The 27068-nt window shown below is 42.3% G+C and overlaps 1 protein-coding gene across 1 annotated transcript in view; it reads right to left on the reverse strand.

Moving 5' to 3' along the window:
- fryl (furry homolog, like) overlaps positions 1-27068 on the reverse strand; it is a 117991-nt gene that overhangs the window by 31137 nt on the left and 59786 nt on the right. The window contains 33 exon segments of the mRNA XM_034702267.1: positions 63-157; positions 307-494; positions 574-695; positions 960-1161; positions 3568-3750; positions 3836-3939; positions 4025-4175; positions 4262-4374; positions 4471-4555; positions 4646-4814; positions 4916-5056; positions 5154-5422; positions 6198-6366; positions 6472-6571; positions 6670-6824; positions 7578-7688; positions 7772-7932; positions 10475-10647; positions 10734-10825; positions 10927-10984; positions 11073-11197; positions 12044-12254; positions 12624-12892; positions 12975-13061; positions 13145-13318; positions 14482-14719; positions 14803-14910; positions 14988-15120; positions 15222-15393; positions 15478-15564; positions 15667-15775; positions 15877-15980; positions 24964-25065. Coding sequence (XP_034558158.1) covers positions 63-157; positions 307-494; positions 574-695; positions 960-1161; positions 3568-3750; positions 3836-3939; positions 4025-4175; positions 4262-4374; positions 4471-4555; positions 4646-4814; positions 4916-5056; positions 5154-5422; positions 6198-6366; positions 6472-6571; positions 6670-6824; positions 7578-7688; positions 7772-7932; positions 10475-10647; positions 10734-10825; positions 10927-10984; positions 11073-11197; positions 12044-12254; positions 12624-12892; positions 12975-13061; positions 13145-13318; positions 14482-14719; positions 14803-14910; positions 14988-15120; positions 15222-15393; positions 15478-15564; positions 15667-15775; positions 15877-15980; positions 24964-25065 — 4760 coding nt within the window.

Genomic DNA, 27068 nt, shown 5'->3' on the forward strand with positions numbered 1-27068 from the left:
TTTTAAATGAAACATGCATTCAGTTGTAGTGAAATTAGGCGGTTATCAGAGAGAGGACTTACTGTGCTAAGGCAGTGAGGAGGTCGTAGTTCTTCACTGTGTCTGCCAGCGTGTCGATGCCAGACTCCAGCGTCAGGAGGAGTTCAATGACGAAGCCCTGAAGAAGAAAAAAATCAGAGGTCAGATTTTAAGAGAGAAGCAGAGACCAGTGAGGATGCATATCTCACTCTGTAATTAAACTGACGACTGTGCTTCTTTTGCACAAATAAGGAAGGAGAAAAGGGAGACCATGTGACTGTTTCTGACCTGAGCCTCCTCTCCGGGGTCTCCCACAGTCTCCACCAGCCGGGACAGGATGTCAGACAGTAACGCCGGAGTCAGAGGTTGTTTGAGCGCTCTGAAGATCTGGAAGGAGCGGCCAGCGTAGTGACGAGAGGAACAGGACAGAGCTGTTTGCAGAGCGATGTCACTCAGCAGGGACTCAAGCTGGAAACCTGCAGGGACAGAACACGCAGGTAAATATGAGGATGTTGCATAAATGATTGAAATGAGGCAGCTTTAAAGAATACACACCTGAGGGGGATTGTTTGAAGACGGTCACTACATGTCTCACGAACACACTCAGCTGGTCAGCGCTCTTTATGTTGGGGTTTTTGGGCGACACGTCCTCGTGGTTCCAGAGAGGGCCTCGTTTTCTGCAAAGCACAAACAACCACACGTCAGGGATTGAGACAAGTTGACACTTTAAAATCACACAACACTGCAAACCCCAAATCAAACCCATGCAATTTTAAAATACCCGGTCCTGTCAGACACAGCTGGAGGCATGAAAGCAAGTGATAAATACGATGAGTAACTTGCTGCAGGAGTGCTACATGTTTGTCCTGGTGAGTTAATCACAATGGAGTGAATGTTTTGTTCTGGAATACGTTGATTTTGATGAAGAAGGGTCTTCTCACCTCGAAGTGATGAACTCAATGAGAGCTTTGGCTTTCTCATCCTGCTCAGCCGTGGCGTTCACCTCACTGAGGAGCGACGGGGAGAGGTGGGACAGAGCAGTTCCCCCCGCCCCGAGACTTATACTGGATGAGGTGGAGCTGGAGCTGAGGCCGGAGTCTGTCATGGGGGATGGCTGACAATCTGGTAACAGCTCCTGAACTCCTGTAGGAACAAAAGTCACATCGTACACACTGAGCAATATGATCTCTTAAGGAATATTCTATTATCTTGACTGTTGCTAAAAATTGTAAACCCCAACACCCTGACTGAAGTGTAAAAAATATATATATTTATTAACATTGTTTCAGGCCCTACTTTATTGACTTAGACCTGTTGTATGATATAAAAAATGTTTAGTAAATATACAATTTTTGGCAAGTTAGACATTTTTAGATCACTTCACTTCCTACTTTGAATCATGGCTGCCACCCTGTGGTCTGATTTAGAAGTATGTCTGTGAAGGTTCTCAGTCATCCAGGTCATGGTAATCCAAAGCTTAATCTGTAAGGCAACTGGACTGGTAGAAATTCTTGAAGATGTTTCACCTCTCCTCCGAAAGGCTTCTTCAGTTCCGACCAGACTGGGGAAGAGTTTGAAGATATAAGCCACTAACAGCCGTGGGTGTGTCCAGGAGTCACAAAGGGTCCTAAGTGGGGTCGTTAGTCTAGTTCCTGACAGTCGTTCTGTACCTCCTGACAATGACTATAAGATTTTCACCTCCACAAATGAGGAAATCGAATGTGTCCCAACATTTAAATACTTGGGTTTTCTCTTAGATGAAAATCTTTCTTTTAATCATCATATTGAGAGTCTTACTATAAAACTGAGGGTGAAGTTGGGTTTCTTTTATAGAAACAGACGCTGTTTTTCTTTTGCTGCACGTAAAAAGCTCATTCTAGCAACCTTTGTATCTGTAATTGACTATGGTGATGTTCTTTATATGCATGCTTCCTCAAACTCTCTGAAAATGTTGGACTCTGTGTCCCATGCTGCATTGCGGTTTGTTTCTGGTTTAGGTTTCCACACACATCACTGTATCTTGTATGAGAAGGTAGGCTTGTCTTCCTTATACAACAGAAGAATGGAGCATTGGTATGTCTTTCTTTATAAGGCCGTACTCCAGGAGCTGCCGTCTTATTTATGCTCCTTATTGACTCCTAAAGTTGTCAGTGGCTGTCATCTTCGGTCCCATGGACGAATTCTTTTTGTCATTCCTCGGACTCACTCTGTCTTTGGTAAAAGTGCTTTTAATGTCTTTGCTCCCTCTTCTTGGTTTGAGCTTCAGGGTCACCTGAAACTGGATCGTTTAATTCGATTGGAGGATTTTAAAACTAGGATAAAGGATGATCTGATCAGCTTGTGCACATGTTTTAGAGCTTAACACAGGAAGTGTTTTGTCCGGTTCTATTTGTGAAACTTTTTATGCTGCTGTCTTGACCAGGACGCCCTTGAAAAAGAGACTTTGTATTTCAATGGGACTATTCCTGGTAAAATAGAAGGTTAAATAAAAAATTAAAGAATTAAAAAAACAATCGTGACTTGTTATTTCTCTGTCAAAACAAGTAAGATCATACTCACACCAGAGACCATATGACTCTAACGACTCACAGCTGACCAATCACCCTAACGACTGTCATGAACTAGACTAACGACCCTACTTAGGACCCTTTGTGACTCCTGGACACACCCACGACTGTTAGTGGCTTATATTTTCGAGCTCTTCCCCAGTCTGGTCAGAACTGAAGAAGCCTTTCGGAGGAGAGGTGAAACATCTTCAAGAATTTCTACCAGTCCAGTTGCCTTACAGATCAAGCTTTGGATGCTTTAGAAGTATAACCAATGAGCATACACATATTTTTTCTCCTCTTTTTTCCAGCAAAAGAGCAGATTTCTTTATTTAACATTTAAATATCTACCACAGAGGTTTGCCCACAGGTCATTAATCACATTTTACATAATGTGAGAATTTATTTCCCAATAATTTTAAGAATATGAACATAAAAGGTTACGTCAGTCAATAGACTAAAAGTGATAAATTAAATTATTTATTAATGAATAAATAAATAAAACATACCAACATCATTCATTAAATTTTGCCTAATACATGCATCCATATTCTCAGAAAAATATCTAGATCTAGATTCATTAAAAAAAACAAATCTGTCAATTTTTCTTTTTCAATTATTCTCATTTCTCTGAGCAGAATGCAAAAAGTTTTAATGGTTGTATCTACCACAGAAAGGATGCATGCACATTGCTCTTTCTGCAATTAGGAAGTCACTTTTTGGAGTACTTCTGAAAAGATTTAACCCTTCTTTGTATCCCTATAAAGATAGAAATATAGTTTTTATTTCAGAACATTTTAAGCTAGTTTACGAAAACAACTGAGAAGGACAGAGGCCTTCCTGCTGCACAAAGAGTGAAGGCTGCACCTTTAAGAGTTTTAATGAAGACCTATTTTTAAACATGATAGATCAGAAGGGTTCTCCTCCCCACAGGAGTCTACATATAGTTAAAGAAAAGTTCTCCTTCCTATACTTTGCTTCAGAGCTCCACAGCTGAACTGACCTGTGAGGTTGTACTCAGGAGCCGGTGGCTTCACAGTCAGGACCCTCGGCTCGTTGAAGTCTCTGTTCCGTAGGAGAACCATCGCCACAGACTGGACGCTGCTGTTTGCTCCCTGGACGACGAGCAGGTGGAGGAGGAGACGTTTGCAGTGCTCGTAGACTTCTGGATGCTGGTGATCAAAGCCTGGGAGGAGACACGAAGCATGAGGAGTGTGAGGTTTCTATCAGATCACTTTGTTCTTTTAAAGAGTTTGTTTTTGGTTATTTACCTATAAAAATTGAATGCAGCAAGAGGTGCAGGTAGGCACTCCACTCCACTTTGACCCCGTGGTCTACGATGAGGTCTGTCAGCAGGATGACGGCGATGTTGCATCTGAAAACGGATCACAAAGATCAGCTTAAGCAGAAAACACAATATTATGATAACGGAAGGACAGTAAAGAGGATAGATGTTGCACCTGTGGAGAGGTACAGCTGGTGCGTTTGTTTCTGGAAGGTAGTCCACAAGAGGAGACCAACAGCCTCCTGTAGGAGGGAAGGGGAGCGGCTCGGGCCGGTTGTGATCCATCACTTTCAAACGCCAGTTAGCATACAGAGGCATGGAGTCACCTGAAGAGGAAAGATTAAGAGAAATGTTTGTGAGATACTGAATTACGGAGAGAGTTTAATTCAGTTGTGTGAGGAGTTATTCGTACTCTTCTCTTCCTCATAGGATCCTCCAGAGCTGCTGCTGTAGCGAGACTCCAGACGGTGGTGCTGACGGTTCAGGTTGCTGTTCAGACCGCTGTAGATATCCAGGTGGGTGTAACTGCAAATTTATTTGAAACAGAGGGTTTATTTTTTATTTGTGCACATCATACGAGGTGTTTCAACAAAATCATGTTGTATGTATTTCAGCTTGTACCTGTCCTCCATGTTGGAGTCTTTGATCTTGCTGTCATGATGACCTTCATTTCCTGGCACCATGGTATTGCTGCTGGAGGTTGTTCCTGAGAAAGCAGAGATGAAACTGTGACCACGCAGCTTTAAAAACACGACACAAAGCAATATAAACACAGCCATCATTCTGACATCTTTACCTGAGGTGACTGAGGGGATCTTGTAACTGGAGGTGATGCGGTAATACGGGGGGTTGTCCATGTGAGTGACCGCTGAGTTAACTGGATCTGTCAACTCAAGCTCACACATCAACTCCTCCAGCAGCTGCATAGTCTTATCTCTGCCCAGGTAAACCACGACTCGCTTCACCTGAGAGGGAAACGCAGGGAGAGAGAGAGGAGGGTCAGACACATGAGGAGGGAGAGGACACTGCATGTTTGATACAAAGATGTAAATGATCTGAGACTCACGTAGGGCAGAAGGCTTGGGTCACTGCTGACTCCTGACATACTGATGAGGAAGTGCAGAATGATTTTGAGGTTCTTTGGCCAGCTGTCTGCTAACGTCGTCCACACGTTCTCTATCTCCGACCAAGCAAACTCATCTCCGTACTGTAAAAATAAAACATGATCAGCTAAGCATTCAGGCTTCAAAAGCAATCATTGGCAGCTCGATTAGAATACGACAGACACACAACAGCTGTCTCACCTTTGCAGTCATGAACATGAGATTGTTGAGCACCATGGTTGTTGCACGCGGCGAGCCCCAGCCCTCTCCTCGGAGCCACCTCCTGCTGTTGACCATCATGATCTCCCGTTCGTGCACATCCTCCTCCTCCTCTCCACTGCCGCAGTCCTCAGGTCTGCGTATGGTGGGCTTGAAGTCAACCAGCTCCACGTTGTTCATCCAGGGCAGGAGGTAGTGTAGCATGACCTGACGACCACCGGGATGTGCTGTCTGGATACGCTGGCTCACCTCTGAAACAGGAGCAGAAAGATGGAGGATGTTAGTTTAAAATTATCACAGTGACTGCAAAAAAATCAGACGAGTGAGGATGACAGAAACCGGTTTTCCCCTCCTGAATATGTGTCTAAATTAATTTTACCCCCTTTTCCAGCTCCTTGAAACTGACACATGCCCATTTTAGCAAGGTGGGACTAGGATTTCTTATACGGTCACAAGCATTCTGTTTCAGCTGTGGAGAGTCTGTCCATCTGTCTCTAGAAGCAGAAGTATGAACCCAAAGGTACATTGATACTGCTCTGATACAAATGCATTAAGTAGATGGTGGGTAATTCGAAATAGCTACATCACCATGTGGATATTAAAAATGCAAATGCTTCCTGTTTGCAAGATAAGACATGCAAGATCCCCAAATGCTTGTTTTCTTTTCTTTTAAATTAGCTTAGGTTCAAACTTCTTGATGCAAACTTGAGACATTAGGAGATTCATCACACTGATTTGCTGTCACAACACATCATCACAGTTAGTGCGACTATTTCTGCATGATTTGCATTCCTTCATGCTTTTTTAATTGCACCATTCAAAATGATAGTTTTGCTTTTAGTTTTCAAACATCTTTAAGCTGCAACATTATTCAGAAATCAACATATATTTTTTATCAGGAGTTCATAAGACAAAGTGCACTTGGAAAAGTCTTGGTGTTTTGATCATGCAGACAAAAAGCAGGTCCCTGCAGCCAACCTTCTACTATATGGTACAATAGCGACCCTCAGAGCAGCTGTAACAAACCTGAGAAGATGGGCAGAGTGAGCTCTGGGTAAGTCCTTGCGAGCTCCTCAGACAGCTGGTAGTAAGACACAGAGTAGAGGTGTGGCAGCGGTGAGGGAGGGGTCAGGATACCATCCGTTCGCAGGATCTCTAGTTTGTGGGCGTAACGGAAGAGCTTGGGTTCCAGGATCTGTAAGGTTCATAAAGACAAACAATCACATCAAACTGTATTTAATTTAATTTAATTTAAAATAGTTGAAGTTGTTACACTTCTTGCAGAGACAGATTTCCTGACCTGTAACAGCTGCATGGCTGCCTCGTAGATGTCCCGGGAAGAATCAGCTGCTTTGAACAGAATCAGGTTCAGCAGCACCACAGTGTCAAATTGGTAATCCCTGGATTTAGCAAACAAAAACACAAGCAGGATTTAATTTCTGACTCTCAGGCTCTAAAGGAACAAACGGTTCAATGTGAAGCTCACCGTGCGTCGTACCTGTTGTGAAATACATTAGCAATTGCCCTGAAGCAACCTGCGGCCACGCGACGGGAGCCAGTGTAGCAGCGATCCACGGCCCAGAACATGAGGTTGCTCTGATCCGGGTTCAGCTCCAACAGCAGCATCACCGCCTCGCAACCCAGCTGGTGGACCTGGAAGAGACCATGAAGCCGATGTAAGAACCATGAACTCACATCTCACAACAATCCGGCAAGCTTTGACTGACTGATCTGTTGACATTTGGTGTTACTGAGCTCAGAAACATGCTGTAGAGCTGCATGTGTTGTGAAACTCAAGCATGCAATAAGGACTATTCAATGACAGGAACATTTCACAGAAGCCTCTCGCCTCATCCCAAACAAGTACCCTAACTTTTGCTTGCAAATCACTAAAAACATGATGCATCATTCTGGAAATGCTACACTTTAAGTAATTAAAAAATTGCACTTTGGTCCCTTAAAGCTTATTAACAAGGTTTCTTTACATAGAAGCTAAGTAAGGATGCTGCACAGGGGGATTCTGATCCTAAGTGGTATGAAAACATCCCTCACAGAGCTCCTGCAGTACCTCAGATCACCACTGAGGGGTGCTACTGCCACATGTTTGGACCTATTCATAACTTCCACCTCAGGAAGTCTTACAGTGCAGCCAGATTGAGCCAATTACATCTTATAAAAAGTAATATGCTAAAAGCTGACATCATTATAAACTCATCTTGTGTTGATTGCCATCATTACAATGATCCATTGACAATACGAAGAACAGGACGTATTTCACGACCGTATTAAACTTTTTACGAGCTTTGATGAGGACTGACGGGTGGAAACACGAGGGAGTGTCCTCTGCAGGGAAGTGAGTACACCTTCTGTTCTATATCTTGTTTTATCCACATCATGTCTTCTCACCTTCTTGTCCTGAGAGTCCAGGATGTTGTCTAGCCACTTGTAGAGGTAGCCGTCCGAGGAAAGGCCGACATTATCAGCTACAGGTCCACAACACAACACCGCGGACATGGCCTGGAGCAGAGGAGAGAAGTCAGTTATCAGTGCAAAAGAGTAAATCTGAGTGTTTATATCTTAGTATGTGTGCGCGTGTGTACCTTTAAAGCACAGTACTGGTGACGGTTGATCTGCATATTTCGGTCACTGTAGCGGTCCAGAGGGGTGAACATGATGCTGAAAGGCCCGGCCCAGTGACTGAACAGCATGAACAGACTGTGTCTCAGTGACTGCTGGGGGAAGATGGTTCTTCTCTGATGCACTGAAAACAGGAAGAAGCAAAATCAGTACAGAAGACTGAAGTCTAACGTGGATGAAACAATACAATCAGCTCACAACATGATCCAGGATGCTGAGCTCATGATGTGATTTTAACAACTTTTTAAAGAATGAGTCACAAAGTTCACGACCAAGTTTAAAAGAGAGGAGATTACCTCATAAACGTTGACTTGTGTGTTGCTTTTATTTTTTATTTTTTCCTGCCTTTTGCCTCCAAGGTCACTCTACTTTCTGTTTTGGTAACAATGTGCTTTTGTTAAGGATGCTTAAGGGCTTTCCACTAGATTGTACAAGTTGCAAGGTCAATTAAAAACAGCTGAAAGAATGATCACATGTAGAAAATGTTGGATGTATTAGCACCCCTGAAGAAGCACAAGCTTAATTATAATAATAATAATAGATTTTATTTTGGGCGCCTTTCAAATCACCCAAGGTCACCTTACAGATAATAAAAACAGTCATCATTAAAACAACATAAAAACAAACAAACAAACAAACAAATGGAAAGAGTCATAAATAAAAACTAAAAACTAGGGAAGTGCAGGGAGTCCAGTTAGAGGGAGTAAGCCAGTTTGAAAAGGTGAGTTTTGAGTTGGGATTTGAATGATGTTATGGAGTCCGACTGTCTTATGTGTTGGGGGGAGGGAGTTCCAGAGTCTGGGTGCTGAGCAGCTGAAGGCTCGGGCACCCATGGTACTGAGGCGTGACGGTGGGATGGTTAATAGTCCAGCAGAGGTTGAGCGGAGGGAGCGGGAGGGAGTGTATTCATGAAGGAGGTCGCGGAGGTAAGTGGGGGCCAGGTTATGAAGAGCTTTGTAGGTGAGGAGAAGGTTTTTGTAATGGATGCGGTATGGGAAAGGGAGCCAGTGTCTCTTACGTCTCCTGACAGAAGCTACTTGAAACATGTACAACTATACTCTACTAGCATACTAATAGCAGAAACTAATCTAATGTTGGTATTTAAAAAAAAGGAAGATGTAAAAAAATGGTGGGCAAGTGCCCCAATAAGTCTTTAAAGACTCTTCAGCTAGTTCAAAACGCCACAGCTCGAGTATTGACTAGAACTAGGAAGAGAGAGCACATCTCTCCAGTGCTAGCTTCTCTACACTGGCTCCTCATAAAATGTAGACTAGAATTTAAAATCCTTCTTCTAACCTACAAAGCCCTTAAACATCAGGCACCCTCGCATCTTAAAGAGTTCATAGTACCCTATTACTCTTCTAGAACACTACGCTCCCAACATGCAGGCCTGCTAGTTGTACCTAAAATCTCTAAAAGTAGTACAGGAGGTAGAACCTTCAGTTATCAGGCCCCTCTCCTTTGGAATCATCTACCAGTCAGGGTCCGGGAGGCAGACACCCTCTCCACTTTTAAGAGTAGGCTTAAAACTTTCCTTTTTGATAAAGCTTATAGTTAGAGCTGGATCAGGCTTGGACCAGCTTTTGTTATGCTGCTATAGGCTTAGACTGCCGGGGGAACTGGCACACTGACACACTGGGATCCTATCTCACCCCCTCCCCCCCAACCCCTCCATCACTTACTTTAACTCTGCCTGTCCCATTAAAGTAACTAACCATAGACCTTTCTGGAGTCCCTGAGCTCCCTTGTCTCATAGGTCCCTCTGAGCTGCCGTAGGCATCCTCCTGCTGCAGACGTGCTGGACTCCAGCAGCAACAGCCTCTACTACTCGTCTCATCACTATCACCTCTCTCTCTTACTCTCCTCTATCCATCTTTCAAGACCCAACTCGGTCGAGGCATGATGGCTGTCTAACATGAGTCTTGTTCTGCCTGAGGTTTCTGCCTGTTAAAAGGAAGTTTTTCCTCACCACTGTAACTAGCTAAATACTGCGATGTGCAATGCTCATGATGGATTAAGGTGGGCTCAGACTGAGTCTTACCCTGTCTTGAAGTTGGGTCTCTGTTCATAATTTGACATAGAGTGGTCTAGACCTCCTATGTTTGTAAAAGCGTCTTGAGCTAACGTTTGTTGTGATTTGGCGCTCTACAAATAAAGGTTGATTGATTGATTGATTGATTGATTGAAGTGCGCAGATTTAGCCTCGTGGCAAAGTTGTTCCAGTTTCAATTTCGGCCTGCTGTCCCTTTCCTGCATGCTATCCCCTCAATCTCTACCTGTTTCCTGCTCTATTTACTGTTCTATCTTCTCTGAATAAGTTGTAAATCCCCCATTTATATAAAATAAAAAATAGGCTTTGTCAGGTGAGCAAAGTATCATCTACTTGAGAGGAAAACTGGCGGTGCATCCTCAACTGCAAAATCTTTACCTGCTGCTGCAATGTCTGCAGGCCTCTAACCAGCAACAGACACAAGGGACGTAATGACGTCAAACAAGAGAAGTCATCAAAGATAGTGTCCTCTGCTGTTTTAAAAAAAGGCATCCTGATGCTTTATTTCCCTGAATTGTCCCTCCTGTCTCACAAGGAACCGTTGCGTGACCCCTAGAGTAAATATAATGCTGACAGCTGACTGTCACGACTTCAAATGAGTAAGAAAGAGATATACCTGGGACGTTCTGTATGATGTTGGCCACGAGTGCACTGAAGTGACAGCGGATGTCCTTCAGTGTGTCAGAGTCCTTGTCATTCTCAGCCTCCAGCAGCTGCCTGGTCAGATCAACATACTCCAGCAGTGTGCTGTTCAGAGAGTGGCTCTCTCCATCCAGTCCTCCGCTGGCTCTGCGAGGCGGACAGCAACAAAAGATCGTTATGGATAGAAGGCGGGTAAATAAGAGAACAAATACAGTCCAAGTTTGTTCACTTACATCTGACTGATGACTCCAGCATCGGCCAGCAGCTCAAAAATCCGGACCAGCTGGACCCTGAGGATGTCACGACGCCTGCGCCGCTTCATGTTCTGCAGGTTAAACACAGCAGCATGTTAACTCCATGACTTCTTATTACTACACACAGAACTTTGTCAGACATGTTTCAGTGCTTCAGTCTGATCGCACTTACTTCAGGTCTTCTCTCTAGAGCTTCTTTTATGATGGGGTTCAGCTCCTCTATCAACTCTCTGAAGAAGCATCGAGTGAATAGAAAAACAGTGTTGGAAAAAGAAACAGGAAGATGTATTCATATGATCAGTGATGAGTTATTTTTACCTGAAGGCAACGGGGTTGGTCCTGCCAAGCCCCAACACAAGAGACTCTGTGATGTCCATGCTCTCAGAGCGCATCATGGGAACGATGTGTTTGAACAGGGAGGAGGGGGACGGAGTGCCAACAATCTATGCACACAGAGAGAAACAGTGATGTCATGCCTTAAATGTGAAATCAACACTCTTGAAAATTGTATTATTCTTATTATTCTTATTCTTATTCTTATTATTTATGTCAGTACTTTCTCCTACCTTGTTGAAATCTATTTCCTCATTTAATATACAAATAATCACAAATGTTTTCATTTCTCATCATTAGGTATATATGTTATAATATAATAATATGTAATAATTCATTTGTTTGTTTTTTTGCATTGTTGTTATTGTGGTGAATTTGGGTATAATTATTGGTTTAATTATAAAATAATGATAGTTATTGTTACTATCATTAAGTTTCTGTTTGTTTGTTTGTTTGTTTTTCTTTTTGTATTCATTATTTATCTTTATTGTTTTTTTGATGTATTAATATATTTTATTTCCTTGTTATTATTTAAGAATTTTAATGTCTTATTTTTATTGTTATATGACATTGTCAATTACAAGTGCCAACACAACTGTCCAAGTCTGATATCAAAAGTTCTCCAAGTTTATTTAAAACAAATTAAAAGTAAAAAAGTAAAATAATAGTAATAATAATAATAATAATAATAATAGTAAAAATAATAATAATAATAATAATGCCTTTATTTGTAAAGCACTTTTCAATACAAGTAACAAAGTGCTTTACAAAAATAATAAAAACACATTAAAAGCAGAGAAGCAAATAAAAGCAAACAAGAAATCAAAATCAAAATCAAGATCTAGTGTGTATTTTCACTCTTCTCTTTTTCTGCACAGCTTATAACGCTCACAGCTCTGGAGTTTATCAGTGCAGTGTTTCCATATTCAGGTGTTTTCAGTGCAGGTGCTGCCTACCTTTGAATCATAACTGTAGCCGCTGTCCGGCGTGGACGCCAGCGTCTCAGGCGGGGAGCAGCGGACGGAGCCAGAGGTGGAGGAGGAGGAGGAGCACATGGAGGGGGAGGAGGTTGCGGAGCTGCAGCAGAGAATCAGGTAGTTCCTCCAAAGGCCAACGTAGGAGTCGCTGCTGTTCAGGCTGTTCACTTTCTTGGCATTGATGGGGCTGCTGAAGGTGGACGCGAAGGAGAGGACAGAGATTAAACACGTGATGCAACAAAAGCTAAACATCACTGAGCTCACAAAGTCACTCTTTAGTGGCTGCTTTCTAATCTGATACCATCATAACGGGGATATTCATCTCGTTTTAAGGACTCTAAATGGTTTTATTTGATAGGTAAACTGTGTCTCTGATGATGTTCTTGATTTGAGAGCACAGGTATGCACACATTGTGGCCTAAATTAGAGCTCCAGTTCATGACCTTTAAACATAACATCATCACAGAAATATTTCAAAGACAGCCTGTAATAAACACACCCACAGTGACAACATACATGTGCAAACAAACGGGACACAAAGACCTGAAGTCAAACATACTTGATGTCAACTTGTGGCGACAGCAGCTGCAGGCGGGTGTAGGCAAACATCCAGGCGTAGTTGAGGGCAGTGGGGCAATGTTTGGGCAGGTTCTCCTGCCGCAGGTAGCTGGAGAAGCTGATGACCCAGGGGTCCTGGCCCTGAGTAACGTGGGCGAACACCCAAATGTGCGACGGGCTCACCACGTCAAACTGGTGGCTGATGGGAGACGAGCTCCACTCAGCCAGCGTCTGAAGATCAATCCCACTGGGACAGTACAGCAGGTTGGTCTGTGGGTGGAAGAGAGGGAGTTCAGCCTCAGATAGCTTTTAGAAGTCTCATGATCGTGTGAGGAAGTAGAGGCTTTCATACCTGGTCAGCTCCTGTGAGATGAATAAAGCTCTCCAACACTGATGCACTCAATCTATCCATGACATCGATGGCCAACTCCTCGTCTCCCTGAAAGATGAAGAAATATCAGAAATCATGAGACACATAAACAACATGTACGACTGTGATATCTGTAACGCTGATTAAACTACCTTTCCGATGCCCAGCGCGGTGTGAAGCGCTCGGACCTCCTTCAGGACGTTGACAGCCAGCCTGCGTGTCGCGGGTCGGCAGCTACAAAGCACCACCAGAGCCAAACCCTCCACCACATGCAGCACGCCCAACGGAGTCCGGTCCAGGGGGAGAGAGTGACCGCTGCTGGAGCTCTGTTTGAAAGACAGTTACAAAATAAACTAATCAAAGGCTCTGTAATGCATTTTTATTCTTTACCTAAGTTGTTTTAATTGTTATCGTTGTTATCGAGTTTTTCATTTATTTTTACTTCTACTATTTTTTTTTATAATACATTTTTTTATTATTTACTTTCTATTATTTAATTCTTTATTTTTTATTTGTGGGAAGTTTTTTAATATGTTCAAATATTTGTAAAAAAAATGTGTTTTCAATTTATTTTTACTTCTATTATTTTTCTAAATATATATTTATTAGTTATTTTCTATTATTTAATGTTGTATTCTTTATTTACTAGATGTTGTGTAATACATGTTTAAATATCAAAAAAAAAAAAAAAAAAAAAAATAGTTTTAAATTTATTTTTACATCTTTTATTTAGAATAATATATACTTTTTAAATTATTTTTCTATTACTTACTATTTTATTTTTCATTTTTGGGAGGTTGTTTAAGATGTGTTTAAATATTTGTTCTTGCTGTGGGCTGGTAGAGCAGCATTTTGTCAATTTTGTGTATTCAGATACATAAAAAAAACAACATAATTCTAAAAATGAAGCTTTGACTTCAAGTTCCTTTATTTTTGCTGATGCATGTTTAAGATGCATGTTTATTATTTTTTCTTATTAGCTAGACTTTGAAATATTTCTAGCAATTACTTTCTGAGTGTTTACAGTTATTTTCCTGTTGTTTTAAACATGTTAATACTCCCAGAGGAGGATTATAAAGCTAACCTAACAAGCTTAAACTCTGCTGTAAAGTTTGAAGACAGACTGATTCTTCTTTAGTCATTGTTTGACGTAATCACTGGGTTTGTTTTAGAGGAGGAGAAGACCACTGCTGGTGATTCAGCTCTCTATAAAACACTGAGCATGGAAAGAATTTGCTGTTACATGTTTGAATGTGAGGAGGTTTGTTTGCAGAGGAGGAAACTCTGCTACTGTTAAAACAGTCACTATGACTTACAGAGGGTCATATTGTGACTCATTTTGCAAAGTGTACGATGTTGTTGCTACAAAAAGGAAGTGCTGCAACTTGATTAACAAATTGTAAGTCGACCTGAACCTTCCTGCCTGATGATCTGAAGCTCTACCAAAACTCTAAGCTCGACTCTGTGGGTCTGAAACGTCTCCACCAACCTGCACGTCGTGACTCTTGTTGCTGCTCTGCACCGCCTGCCTCCACTGGCTGATGAGCTGCAGCAGCATCTTGACCGCGTTGTCCAGCAGAGTAGGGTGGACATCGGTCACCTCTCTGACGATGAAGTACACGAAGCCTGAGAGGACGTCCTCCCGCCACTCTGGGAAATCCACCATCAGGGCCTGGAGGGTGGTGAAGGCGAGGCCCCGCAGCTCCTCGTCCATGTGGATCGTCAGTCTGGAGATGGATGAAGACATTATTAAAAGGTGTGGAGCTGTGAGGTGAAGGATCTGCAGGAGGCCGAGATGAGGGTGACTTACTTTGCCAGAAGCTCGATCAGGTCCTGTCTGCTCATGCCGTCTGGTATCAGTCTGGGGATGGCGGCCACACACGTCCGGAACAGGTCGATCTTTGGCTTCCTCTCTCCCCTGCAGAACAAACATTATAAGAACCTGAAGAGAAACTGAAGGGCGGTAAAGTGTGCTCTCAGGACGTTGTTACGTACGTTATCATGTCCTCAGGCTCTTTGTTGGACATCTGCACATTGGTCATGCTCATGGAGCGTCCCACTTCCTTGTCCAGATGTCTCAGGATATTATCTAAGGCCTTTCTTACTTGTGGGTAGTAAAGTGACATGCCTGCAGAAATCAAGCAGAGTTGTCACACTCTGAGGAAAAGACAAGACGGAGAACAGGAAAACAAACCTCTATACTGTTCTCTTGAAGTTTGCAGAACCTACCTATGACCTTGGCTTCTTCATCAGTGAGGGTGGTGTTGAGGAAGATCTTTTTGACACGCAGCGTGTTACCAGAGGGCATGATGATCCCTGTCGTAGGCATCGGAGGCTCCCCGTCTTTCTGCTGTAAGCTGTCAGCAATCACCAGGAACGCCCGCAAGCCAATATTCATCCGCTGGCGAGGCAGAGAAGAAGAGGATCAGAGAAGATCCAACAACACTCTGACGATATGAAACTCTAAATCCTGTCTCTAACTTACCTCTGGGTTGATGGCGAAGGTTTTGTGAGACTTGCCCACACACAGGAGGTCGTAGATGATCTCCTTCATAGCAAAGTCCAGTCTTTCCTGCAAGAATCAACAAAGCAAGAAATCCCTTAAATGCAGTTTCCACATGCTGTATTTCAAGGCAGTGAAATCCAGGTGAGGCGAGTCATGCTCCAAGCTTACCTGAGCTATGAACTGAATGATCTTGACGAAGATGTTGAGGGGCGTGTCCCTGGGCACCACGCTGCGGGAGCCTTTTGGGAAAAGTGCTGAAACGATGCTGAGTAGTCGACTGAAGAGAGACATTTGAGATTCTTTAGAGCTGAGCCAGGATCACAGATATTAATGCAACTCCTCATCTAGGTTTGATTTGTTTGATGTGTCTGAACTGACCTCTGCGTGACAGTGTTACTCTCACACTTGATCCTGATAATGTAGACCCACAGCAGTCTGTAGAGGGACTCCAGTGCTACACGGGACATTTTGGGGTCTTTGTTCTGTGGATGTCAGAAGAGCGATGTTAGCCTCACACACATTTTTTTTCTCAGTTTTAATACCCACCTGTGAGTCTCCAGAGATCAGGTCGTCGCTTGCCTCAGAAACTCAGATCAAACACAAAACTGGGCGACTGAATTGAGTCTCTAAAGCAGGATCATTTTCAGCATCTGTGCATACTTTGTAAAGTCAGGAGTGATGTCTGAACAGTTTCAAGTCCACGTGGTCTCATAAATGTTACTCTTTGGACAACAGAATATCTCAGACCCATCATCCAATTTTCTCTGCACTGAATTCAACCCTCATCCAGAGTAGAGCAGACACAGTTTAACGCTGTGAAAATGATCATCCTCAGCCAATTCCTGTATGTCAACGTATTCAGCCAGTCCCCCTTCCCAAGACAGACTTCAAAATTACCGTCACAGTTATTTCAAACTCTAACTGTAACCTTTTCTATTCTTGTTTCTGTGCTTTCACATTTTTAATTCCCTCCTCTGCACAGCTGAAGCATCATTTATGGACTTGGACGCTCATACTGGGACAATTATCGTCCTGAAGCCACATGACCATCCCGCCTTTGTAGTAGCCCCATCGACTGACATGCATGTGGATGTAAATGATGCAATTTTTTTAAACCTACCTTGTTTTTTTTTTTAAGTTATATTTTTTGGGCTTTTTGCCTTTATTATATTGGACAGCTGAAGAGAGACAGGACATGTGGGGAGCAGAGAGCAGGGGAAGACATGCAGGAAATGGTCGACTGGTCGGGAATCGAACCAGCGACCCCTGCGACGAGGACTGTGGCCTCTGTACGTGGGGCGCTTAGACCGCTAAGCCACCAGCGCCCCAAACCTACCTTGTTTAAACGTAGTGTCTCTTTCATGTTTACTTATGACCCTGAAGAAGCCATTTTCCTTTCTATCTATTTATGTTTTATTTAAAATTATTATTATTTATTATTATTGGTTGCTTTTTCATTCATTCACTTATTGTGTTTCTTATACAAAAAAACATCACTTGCCTTAATTGTTTACATTTATCTTCTGTATGTAATGTGTAAAAATTCAAATAAACAGATCTTTGAATAATAAATAAATAAATACTTTAAGAGCTGCTGGAGTTTTGGCCCTTTTAGACTGTAACCCTGACAAAAAAAAAGCCTCAGTTCAGAAATCACTGTTAAAGAAATGTAAATTTAACAAGGGTTAATCTCAGGCTTCATCACTGTAATCATCATCATTGTGGGTTCACATTCATCAGAAAACGTACGAGCTGAGAACTCAAGATATTCCTCGGTGTGGATCAGAGGCAGTCGTGTCCGTCCTCCTCTCTTTGCATATTCTATGGCTCAAGACATTTTTAAAACTAGTGAAATACATAATTCATTTATTATTAGTTATTCTTAACTAGAGGATAATGTCTTAAGGTCAAACGCCAAGTTATTGACACAATTTCAAAAACTGAATTCAATTAACAATAAATAATGATGAATGAAAGACTTCCTGTGAATATTTCAGGATGTTTTGTTTGGACCTACAGCGTCACCTGCTTTGATAAATACCCTCATTGTGTCCGATCATCCAACCAGACGGTCTAAAAACCTTCACATTCTTTGAAAACAATAAAGACATTCCTTGGTCATGTTCTTGCTCATACGACAGGAAGTTATCCTACGAGACAAAAATGCTCCTTCAAGCTTCGCCTTTGTGACCTCGTCTTTGTAAAAAGGAGACCTAACAGTATTCAAACTCAAACATCTACTTTTGTGCATTTCTATGTGATTTGTATGGCACAGTGGAGGGCTCTACTTTGTCATTCATCCTCTTTCATCTCTTATATTGATATCAAAAACAGATTCATCTTTAAAAATATTCTTTCCTGCAGGGGTTAGATTTGTAGATCTATACGTTTCTCAGTAAAGACACAGCGCCCTGCCCCCAGATGAGCACAGATGTCCCTTTACTGTGAGAGCACAGTGGAGATAATTATGATGATGGCACTGCATGGCTTGGCTTAAAGCTGCTGTGAGTAACTTTTGTTTTATATCGATTCTGGCGCCCCCCTTGTGGACAAAGTGATACCTCTTATCTCTTGTCCTATACATGCAAAATTAGTGTTTTCAACAAAAGCCTCATCCTGTTGTGTTCAACAGTCAACTTTATCAGGCAATGTGATTATTTTTCATGAAAACAGTCAAATAAATGCTGTTTCTGAAGCAAGATGTCCATCATCTGGTCTGACACCTACCCCACCAGGGCGGTTTCAGGCATTTAAAATCACAACAGAGAAGGTGCCAGTGTTGCTGCCAATGGACTTGTTTGCTATTGAAGGTTATAAAGAGGCATCAGTATCATTTTCAGTCTGTTTCTCAGCCATTTCAGAACTCCTCACAGGGCCTTTAAGCAAAAAATCCCAGTGGCACACAACCGTAGATCCCAGAGTCCTACCAGTGTAGTCTCTGATGTCACATACAGTGGATAGCAAAAGTCTACACACCCCTGTTAAAATGCCAGGTTTTGTGATGTGAAAAAAATGAGACCAAGACAAATCCTGTCAGAACTTTTTCCACCTTTAATGTGACCTATAACGTGAACAATTCAACTGAAAAAAATAGATATTTGAGGCTGGCTCCAAAAGCATCAGAAACCACATACACGCCCATTCAAAGAAGCTGATCTCTACAGCAGACATAAATATGTTTACTTCCTGGTTCAAAAAGACACATTTAGGTCAGATTAGCTCATTTCTTCATCGACACACACTGTATGGTAGGTGAATTATTTATAACTTATTATTTTTGAAGATATTGACCATATAAGTTTCATAATTAGGGAACACTGTAGCTGTTAGCAAGGATGCTAAAGGCCCGCCTCAACTCCACCTCTTCGCCTGAAGTTGGGTCGACCAAAAGTTAGGTTGAGTCAGCTTTTCCAATATGGCGTCCAACGACAATAGACTTCAGAAACTAATAGGCAACGTCACTGAGGCTACATCCATGTATTAAACAGTCTACATCCAAACCCATAATACTTCACTTGTAGGGTCTGGGCACATGAGAAAAGAACTGGAAACACCTGGACCAAGTGTTCCTTGTCAGTAAAGCTCTAACTGATACTGACAGCTTTAGTTTATATCCTGTTATCCTATCCCGTCATGGCCTTACAGCAGGCACTGAAAACAATCATGATGAATTTATTTAGTTTGATCTGCAGCACTTTCCCCATGAATCATCTAGAAAATGTGAGACCCTGCTGCTCAACAAGCTGAGGGAAATTAAACGTATTTGACAGATTGTCACTAAACAATTTATTACAGCTCTACTTTCAGCGTGAGAGGTAATAGATTTTGTGAAAGGACTGATGGCACCACGAGGCGGCTGCCAAACATTTTAAAGGTGACATATTATGCTCTTTTTCATCAAAATATATTGGTCTAAGAGGTCCCTAAAACATGTCTTTAAAGTTTATTGCTCAAAAAAACACTTTGAAATCAGATTTTGGCATGCCTGTAAACCCCTCTTTTTCAGCCCTGCTCAGAACAGGCTGTTTTCTGTGTCTGTGCCTTTAAATGAGAATGAGCTCTCTGACCACGCCCCCTCAGGAAGTGAATGTGGCCTCGGCTATCCAGTACGTTGACCTAATGTTTACATGTTGGCTGCATAGACATGGCTGCTCACAGACCCGTGTTACTTCAACCCTCTGAATGTGATCCAGAATCTGATCCTGACAGAGAGGCGCCTGCAGCAGGACCTTTCTGAAGGATTGGTCACAGATTTTGTGTTTCTTGTTGTTTTATTTGTCAGTATGTCGACGTGTGTCTTGGTACACAGCGACAAACATGTAGCTATGTGGCTATGCTAACTAGTGCTAGCACTTTTCCATGAAGAATAAAAAATCCTCCACTAGATCTTCAAATCTGCAGACGTGGGGAGCAAAACCGACCTTTGTGTTTATTAAGACAGCCTACAACTAGCATGCCTCCCTCCTAAGCTCCTTGTTAGCACACATGTGTGCAGGTAATGAAAAACAGAGGAGGAGTTGAGTTGTATTTTATACAGTCTATGGGCTGAACAAGCTCCAAGCTCTGACTTCCGTTACAGACCGGATGTCGTTGTGACGTATGAAAAACACTGAAAACTGAAACAGCTCGTTTCAGCACACATTTACAGAAAGGTGGAGAAATGAGAACAGGGGCAGAATGGATTTTTTTCATTTTCAGGGGGGTTTGTAGACATGCCAGGGACACATATTTCAGGTAGAGAACCATTAAAAAGTCGATTTTGCATGATATGTCACCTTTAATATCAAGTCAGAAACAGAAACAGAAAATGTTTAACTACCAGCAAACACTGATAAAATACAAAAGAGCATCTTTTTATGCTGCTATGAGCCCTGTGCCCCTCAGATAGTGAATACCAGGCATGCATAACACTGACTTTTTTTTTTACCCTTATTGCATTCATACAATCTTTTAATTGTCCACTTGCAGAGATGTTGCAATTTGCTGTTTGTCTAATAAGAGTCAGGTTGTCCTTTTGTATGAAAGTAGTCACTGAAACTGCCTTGCTTGATCCTGAAGGAGCATCATTGTGTGATTCAAGAAGTTATGCACTTGTAACAACAGCTGAATCATCCAGATATCGAACATGCCTGATCATTTTGCTGTGTTGACTGAAATAATCAACAAAGGAAGGTTGACTAAGCTGCTAGAAATATGTTCCCTCTATCACAGAAGAGCTAACAACACAAACCAGCCCACCGACAAAACCTAGAGCAACACATCACAAGGTGCAGTCACTCCGCGTGTTCCTCCTCTCTACTTAAATAAAGCATCACATCAACGTCACTGTCACTACAGAGAAGGACTCACATGGAGCCGCCAGACGACTGCACTACAACTCTACGTCCAGTTCAAGAAGACGGGGTTCATGAAAAGAAATGTCAGCAGCAGCGAGGTCACTGACGCCAGATTCACTCACCTGCAGCGTCTCAATCTGCTTTCGGATGCTGTTGTTAGACGGCATCTGGAGCGAGTCAGTGTGAGAAAAAGATCAAATGACAGGAGACAAAGAATGTAGGGTTTGTGTGGGGACACATGCAAGTTATAAAAACAAAAACAGAACCTAGACAGAGAGACAAGAGGAGACTCTTGCCGGGTTGGCAGACTACATTCATGAAATCAAACACAATGAACTGTTCCAACACGCCACTTCTGGAGGGCGTGCTCGGGCTAAAGAGTGACAGTTCATGTGTGTTTGATGTGGTGTTACATACTTCTAATGAAACACCACATCAAACACACATGAACTGTCACTCTTAAGTTCATGTGTGTTTGATGTGGTGTTACATACTTCTAATGAAAGGTCTGAAAACAAAGCAAAGTAAGGTGTGCTGTGGTTTTCAAATCAAACGACAGGACAGAGACGGATCAAACAGAGGAGTGGATTTAAGGGGAGCACAGAGGAAAGAGGAAAACAATGGAAATGGAAATTATTTTAAAATGATGAAAGAAAGTAAATCAATATCCTGTCAATAAATACGACAAACATCGATATCCAAAATCAGCAGCCTGGTTAAATCACACTGACTGATTTATTCAACCCTGTGGGGATAAAACTGCAAAATAAGGCTCCTTGTTACGCCTTCAATCTTAACAGAATTTACTCACTAAAAGTGTTATCATAAATATTGATTAGATGTCAGGAAACTCACTTATTTTCCATTTATGTCGGTGCAGTAAGTGTTGTTATCCAAACAGGCTACTCATCTCTTTTCCTGCTGCAGTGTTAGTATCTTTAAGAATTAGTTTGATGATTATTTTCGGATTATTGGTGAGTTTAGGATCTGTAAATCAGTTAAAGTAATAAAGTTATGTGATCATTTCCCAGAGCCGAAGGTGATGTCTTCATCATCTTTTTAGGATTGATTGTTTATCTTCCTCTAACAAGTATTTTAAGGCCCCTGCTATCTCGTTCAACCTGCAGCCAAGCGCACTCATCCCACGCAGCTGTGTATCTGTGTTTGAGATGCCTTAGACTTAAGTCGGAGCTCTCGGCGGACAGCAGTTTGCCCAAGGTCATGCTGCAAAGCCAAACCATTTCCAGATGACCGAGGACTCCTTTTTAGGGAGCCCTTATGTTGACTGTTTCACTGAGGCTGAAGAGGATTCATACATCACTACAGGAGCTACGACAAGCTGTCATTTTACTGACTCTTAACTTCCAATCTCTAAGTTAACACAGTCCAAAAACCTTGGGCTGTTCAGTGTATTTAAACTGGAGAGACTGGAACCATCAAATATCTGTCATGTTTGCTTATAATTTGAGTTAACCATCAATCTAATATCAATATAGTTGCTGATGATGTTTCAGAATTTCAATTGAGCGGCTAACTGTTTAAAGCTCCTGTTTGGGTGGACTGTGGCGCCCCCTTATGGATGACGCAGTACCTCTACTACGTACAGGCATTTCAAGCAAAAATACTAATTGATGGTCACTGGGAACTGTTCAACATTAATTTGAAACCTAAATAAGGAGAGAGAGTGGGATAGACACTCCATGACTGGGAATAGTTTTTCGGCTGATTTAGCGGATTCGATGGACCTCACTGCGACGGGAGCTGGTTGTTTACGAAAAGGCTGAAGCGGCACTCCTGTGTCGTCATTTTGAAATAAAGGACTGATACCTCTTTTCGACCAACGTGAACCGGGTTGTAAATCCGGGCTGGTGCTCGCGCTGGTTCAGAGCTGGTTAAACTCGCGAACCACCACGGCACCTGTTTGTTTTTCCGCCTGCTCGAGCCCATGGAAGAGGCACGTCATGACGTCAGATGTACGTAACCGCTTTTCCCAGCAGCGCTAGCGCAAACTTTCCCTGACAAAAACAACGATGGCGGACAACGGCAGCTTGTCTCCTCGGCCGACCACTGTTTTGCCTTGGAATCCATAAGTGTCTTTTATTTTTTCAATGCAGGACAATGGCGGAAACATGTTTGGTTTGCGCCCCTGACGTAAGCGGCTCGCGGTTCTAGACCAGCAAAGAGTTGGAGCCGCTCTGGAACCGATTTTCACGGCTAGGAGCCGGTTCTCTCGCAGTCGAAACCTGAAAAAACGGTTCTCAATTGAGTGCCGGCTCTGAACTGGCCCTGAAACTTCCTCGATCGAAAAGGGGTATGATTGGTCCGGTGTATCTGAGATCAGCGGCAATCGTTTAGAATGACAGAGACCGTCTCATTACAACCTTGGGCTGGTCAAAACAATTGATAGACACACTTTTAAGTTGTGATAACAGTCACATGAGCTGTTTGAATTGCTATTATTTAACGAATATGCTGATATTAAAAAATCAAAACCCATCCCTAACCTCTACTCTCTTCGCTGATTTCATTCGGTGCATTTGTAAGTCTTAAAATTTAACTTTAAACCTCATCCTGTTTCCTTTAACGGTCAAACACTTCACTTATTGAGAATCTTCTTCTGGAGCAAACCTTTAATCCGTTTTCGGCATTGGAAAATCAAATATAGAAATGATCAATCTTGTTTTGGTGGTTTGTTTGCATTTGTAGTTCATAAAGAGGAATCTGTGTTAATATTTAGTCTGTTTCATAGCTGTCTAAAATCTCCTCACAGGAGCTAAGATTTTAAAGCAAAGTGCTCTTTGTGTTTACAACAACTGAATGAAGTTAAAGGTAAGAAAGCAACTTCATTCAAAGAGTTCAGCTGACTTAACATCGTATAAAGACATTACATGGACCATTCATTTACCTGACCTCTCACAACGATACCTCTCTCTTTGTCCTTCCTTTAATGTGCGTCAGAAGTGAGTATGCAAATTAAGTTATTTGTTAATCATAGCAGGAGGGCAGACGGATCACAATGAGGCCTTCTGGGAAATAAAAACATGACACTCCCAGCTGACTGTTAGTAAACATTAAAGAAATTAAAGTTATTGTGAGTTATTCAGATAAAGAGATTGATCGGTCATGGATTTTAAAGAGCAGCCACAGGGTTTAATCAACTAATTACACAAGAAGCCCTGAATCATTAAGATCAACACCACACGTCGTCCTTTACATAAACCCATCAAATACGTTCAGCGCAGAATCAGCAACACCCCAGAACACCGACTGATCACAAATCTACAACAATCACGATGGTTGAGAGGAGGAGAGGGCTGGAATGAGATCACTGAGAGGACAGACAACCATTAAAAACCACTGCAGGTTACGATCACAGACAAATCTATCCACCACATGATCACACAATCTCCACAGAGGGCAATCAATGCGGACACACACAGTCATTGAGTCAGTCGGTCAGTCAGTAATTTCATCAATGAGACTCTGAATTGGCTCCGTGACGGTCGGGGGAGAGGAGGAAAGTAGGTTTGATCTGTTTGTAATTGGTTTACAGGAAGTCATTAACAGACCTGAGTTAAAACAGCACTTGAGATCATGTACAGTGTGTGAGCTGAGATGTTTAAGAGATGCTACTTGATTGTTTTCCTTTCCAGGCGAAATAAACTCTGGATACACTTTTATCTCGTGCATGCTTTCGCCCGTTTGGAGCATGAATCTGAGCTTTATTTAGGTCAAAGGTTCTTCTATAACTGCATCAAATCAAGTGCTATTCCTGTCCAGATCTGGTTGTTGATAATGAAGGGGAAAGAACATTATGAACTTTAGATAAAAAACACAGAGCACACCATGACAGGCTTTTCTGTCAGAGATATTACAGGATGTGCTTAAATCAGAGAGTCATAATATGATTTTGATTTGTTTACTCATATTAGGAATAAATGTATCCTCAGAGGTCGATGAGCCTCATGAAAACAAACATAAGTTATGAGCTGATCTTTGATAATGTCAACAAAACACCTAAATTTGATTACAGGTTTCATAACACGAGTCTCAAGACCTCTGAGGTTTAAACTAGATTAGACACTCTCAAGCCAAAACACATTTGTATAGAGGCTCGGTATGTTCATACCTTCAGGTGCGAGAGGCAGTTCTGGAGGAAGATGTGCCAGTTGTTGAGGAAGAACTGCTTCTGACTGACACACAGCAGGCACGTCACCAGTGGATACAGAGCCTGAGGAGGAGGACAGACCGGGCAGAACAATGTCAGCATCAAAACAGCAGAGAGGGTCTGTGAGTGAGTACACAGTGTCCGGCTTTGTTCTGACTGCAAGCACATCAGATTCTCTGGAAAGATCTTCAAGGAGTGCTCACTCTGTTTTTTGCAAGTCATCAGATCACGTGTGTGTGTGTCCAGACATTACAGATGTTAATGTTTGGGTTAATGATGTAACCTGCAACATTTAACTGTGTTGTTACTAAAGGATGAAGGTTTCAGTGCATGGAGGTCAGTGGGCATGCACTGCAAGAATCTAGCTGTCAGGTCACTGGGCACGACCAAAACGAAGCTGATGCAGAAGTGCAAAAAAACTGCAGTTACTAAAGTGTCCACTAGAGGCAGTCTGCACACGTGAGGCCACAGGAAAGCGTCCTTTTTTACAGCAGATATAAACACGATTACAGCATGTTGCAAAAAATAGTTCTGGTCTCCCACTAAATTCTCATTTCAAGACAACTGAACAAGCGTAATCGTATTAATAACTCTTCTGTTTAAATAATATTAATGCTAAGATTCATGCATTGACTGACAGATGGGTGCTAGGCTACAGACTCAAGTCCACCTCTTGCTGTGTCTAGATTAGTTAGTAGTTTGTTGAAGTCAGCATTTCAAATATGGCACCCTCCATCTTTGACCTTCATAACGCCTCCTCAGAAACAAACGTGTGACGTCACTAGCTCTTTGCATATCACCAGTTTAATAGGCGATATTTGGGGACAAAGTTGCCCTACCACTGTGCCAGCATCGGAGGTAGAAACAGAGGCTCAACCATAGACTGTATAACAAATGGATGTATCCGTGACGTCACCCATCTGTTTCTGAAGCGCTGTTTTGAAGCTGATCGGCGGCGGGTGCCACATAGGAAATGCTGAACTCAACCTAAATCCTGTTGAGCGATAGTGACGTAAAGAGGCGGGCCTTGAGCCTCCTCGCTAACAGCTACAGAGTTCCCGCCTGTCAATCAAGTCAGCTGTGCTTCTAAATATGGTAAACTTGTAACCTTAATATCTTTGAAATTGCTGCGTTATGAAAAAATGAGCTATCCAGACTACACTCATCTTTTGAACCAGGCTGTAAACATTTTATTTCTGCTGTAAAGATCGGCTGTTTTGAATTGGCGTGCATGTTGTCTCCAGTGTTTCTGCAGCCAGCCTCAAGTGGACGCTCATGGAACTGCAGTTTTTAACATTTCTGCATTGGCTTCATTTCTGGTGGCCGGAGATTGCAGGTTGGGCGCAACGGTGACAAGACAGGATCACTGGAAACGTGCCGTGTGTGCTCCTGCAACATTTTAACGCCATGTGAATCACAGACACACACTGGGTCACCAATATTGCGCTTTGTATGAAAGTACAGGTGTGATGGCAGCACAGCTTTGTGATGGCACTGTTGCAGGCTTGTAATATGAAGAGGTCCACTGAGACCATGTGCATGCTTTAAACAGTCTGTGGTCCGGACTTAGACCAGCTGCAGACATCTGACTGTAATTGCATTTTTCAGAAGCACATTGTTCTGGGGCGCTGGTGGCCTAGCGGTCTAAGCGCCCCACATACAGAGGCTACAGTCCTCGTCGCAGGGGTTGCCGGTTCGATTCCCGGCCGGTCAACCATTTCCTGCATGTCTTCCCCTACTCTCTACTCCCCACATTTTCCTGTCTCTCTTCAGCTGTCCTCTCAAATAAAGGCAAAAAGGCCAAAAATATAACTTTAAAAAAAAAAAAAAAAAAAAAAAAAAAAAAAAAAGAAGCACATTGTTCTTTTTGCTCACAATACATCTATAAATCAAACTCGATACGATCTGGATACGCCAAAAATAGTTCTGGGCTTGCAGTCTGAACAAGGCCTAAATGTTTTTTTTTCATCAGTGAAAATAAAACTATGTGCACAGAAGCTTTCAAAACAACAGAGTAGAAGAGCAACGCCAGACTAGAGCTGCTTGATTACTTTAAGATCTTGATT

The sequence above is a fragment of the Notolabrus celidotus genome, chromosome 2 (assembly GCF_009762535.1).
Source record: "Notolabrus celidotus isolate fNotCel1 chromosome 2, fNotCel1.pri, whole genome shotgun sequence".
NCBI classification, from domain to species: Eukaryota; Metazoa; Chordata; class Actinopteri; order Labriformes; family Labridae; genus Notolabrus; species Notolabrus celidotus.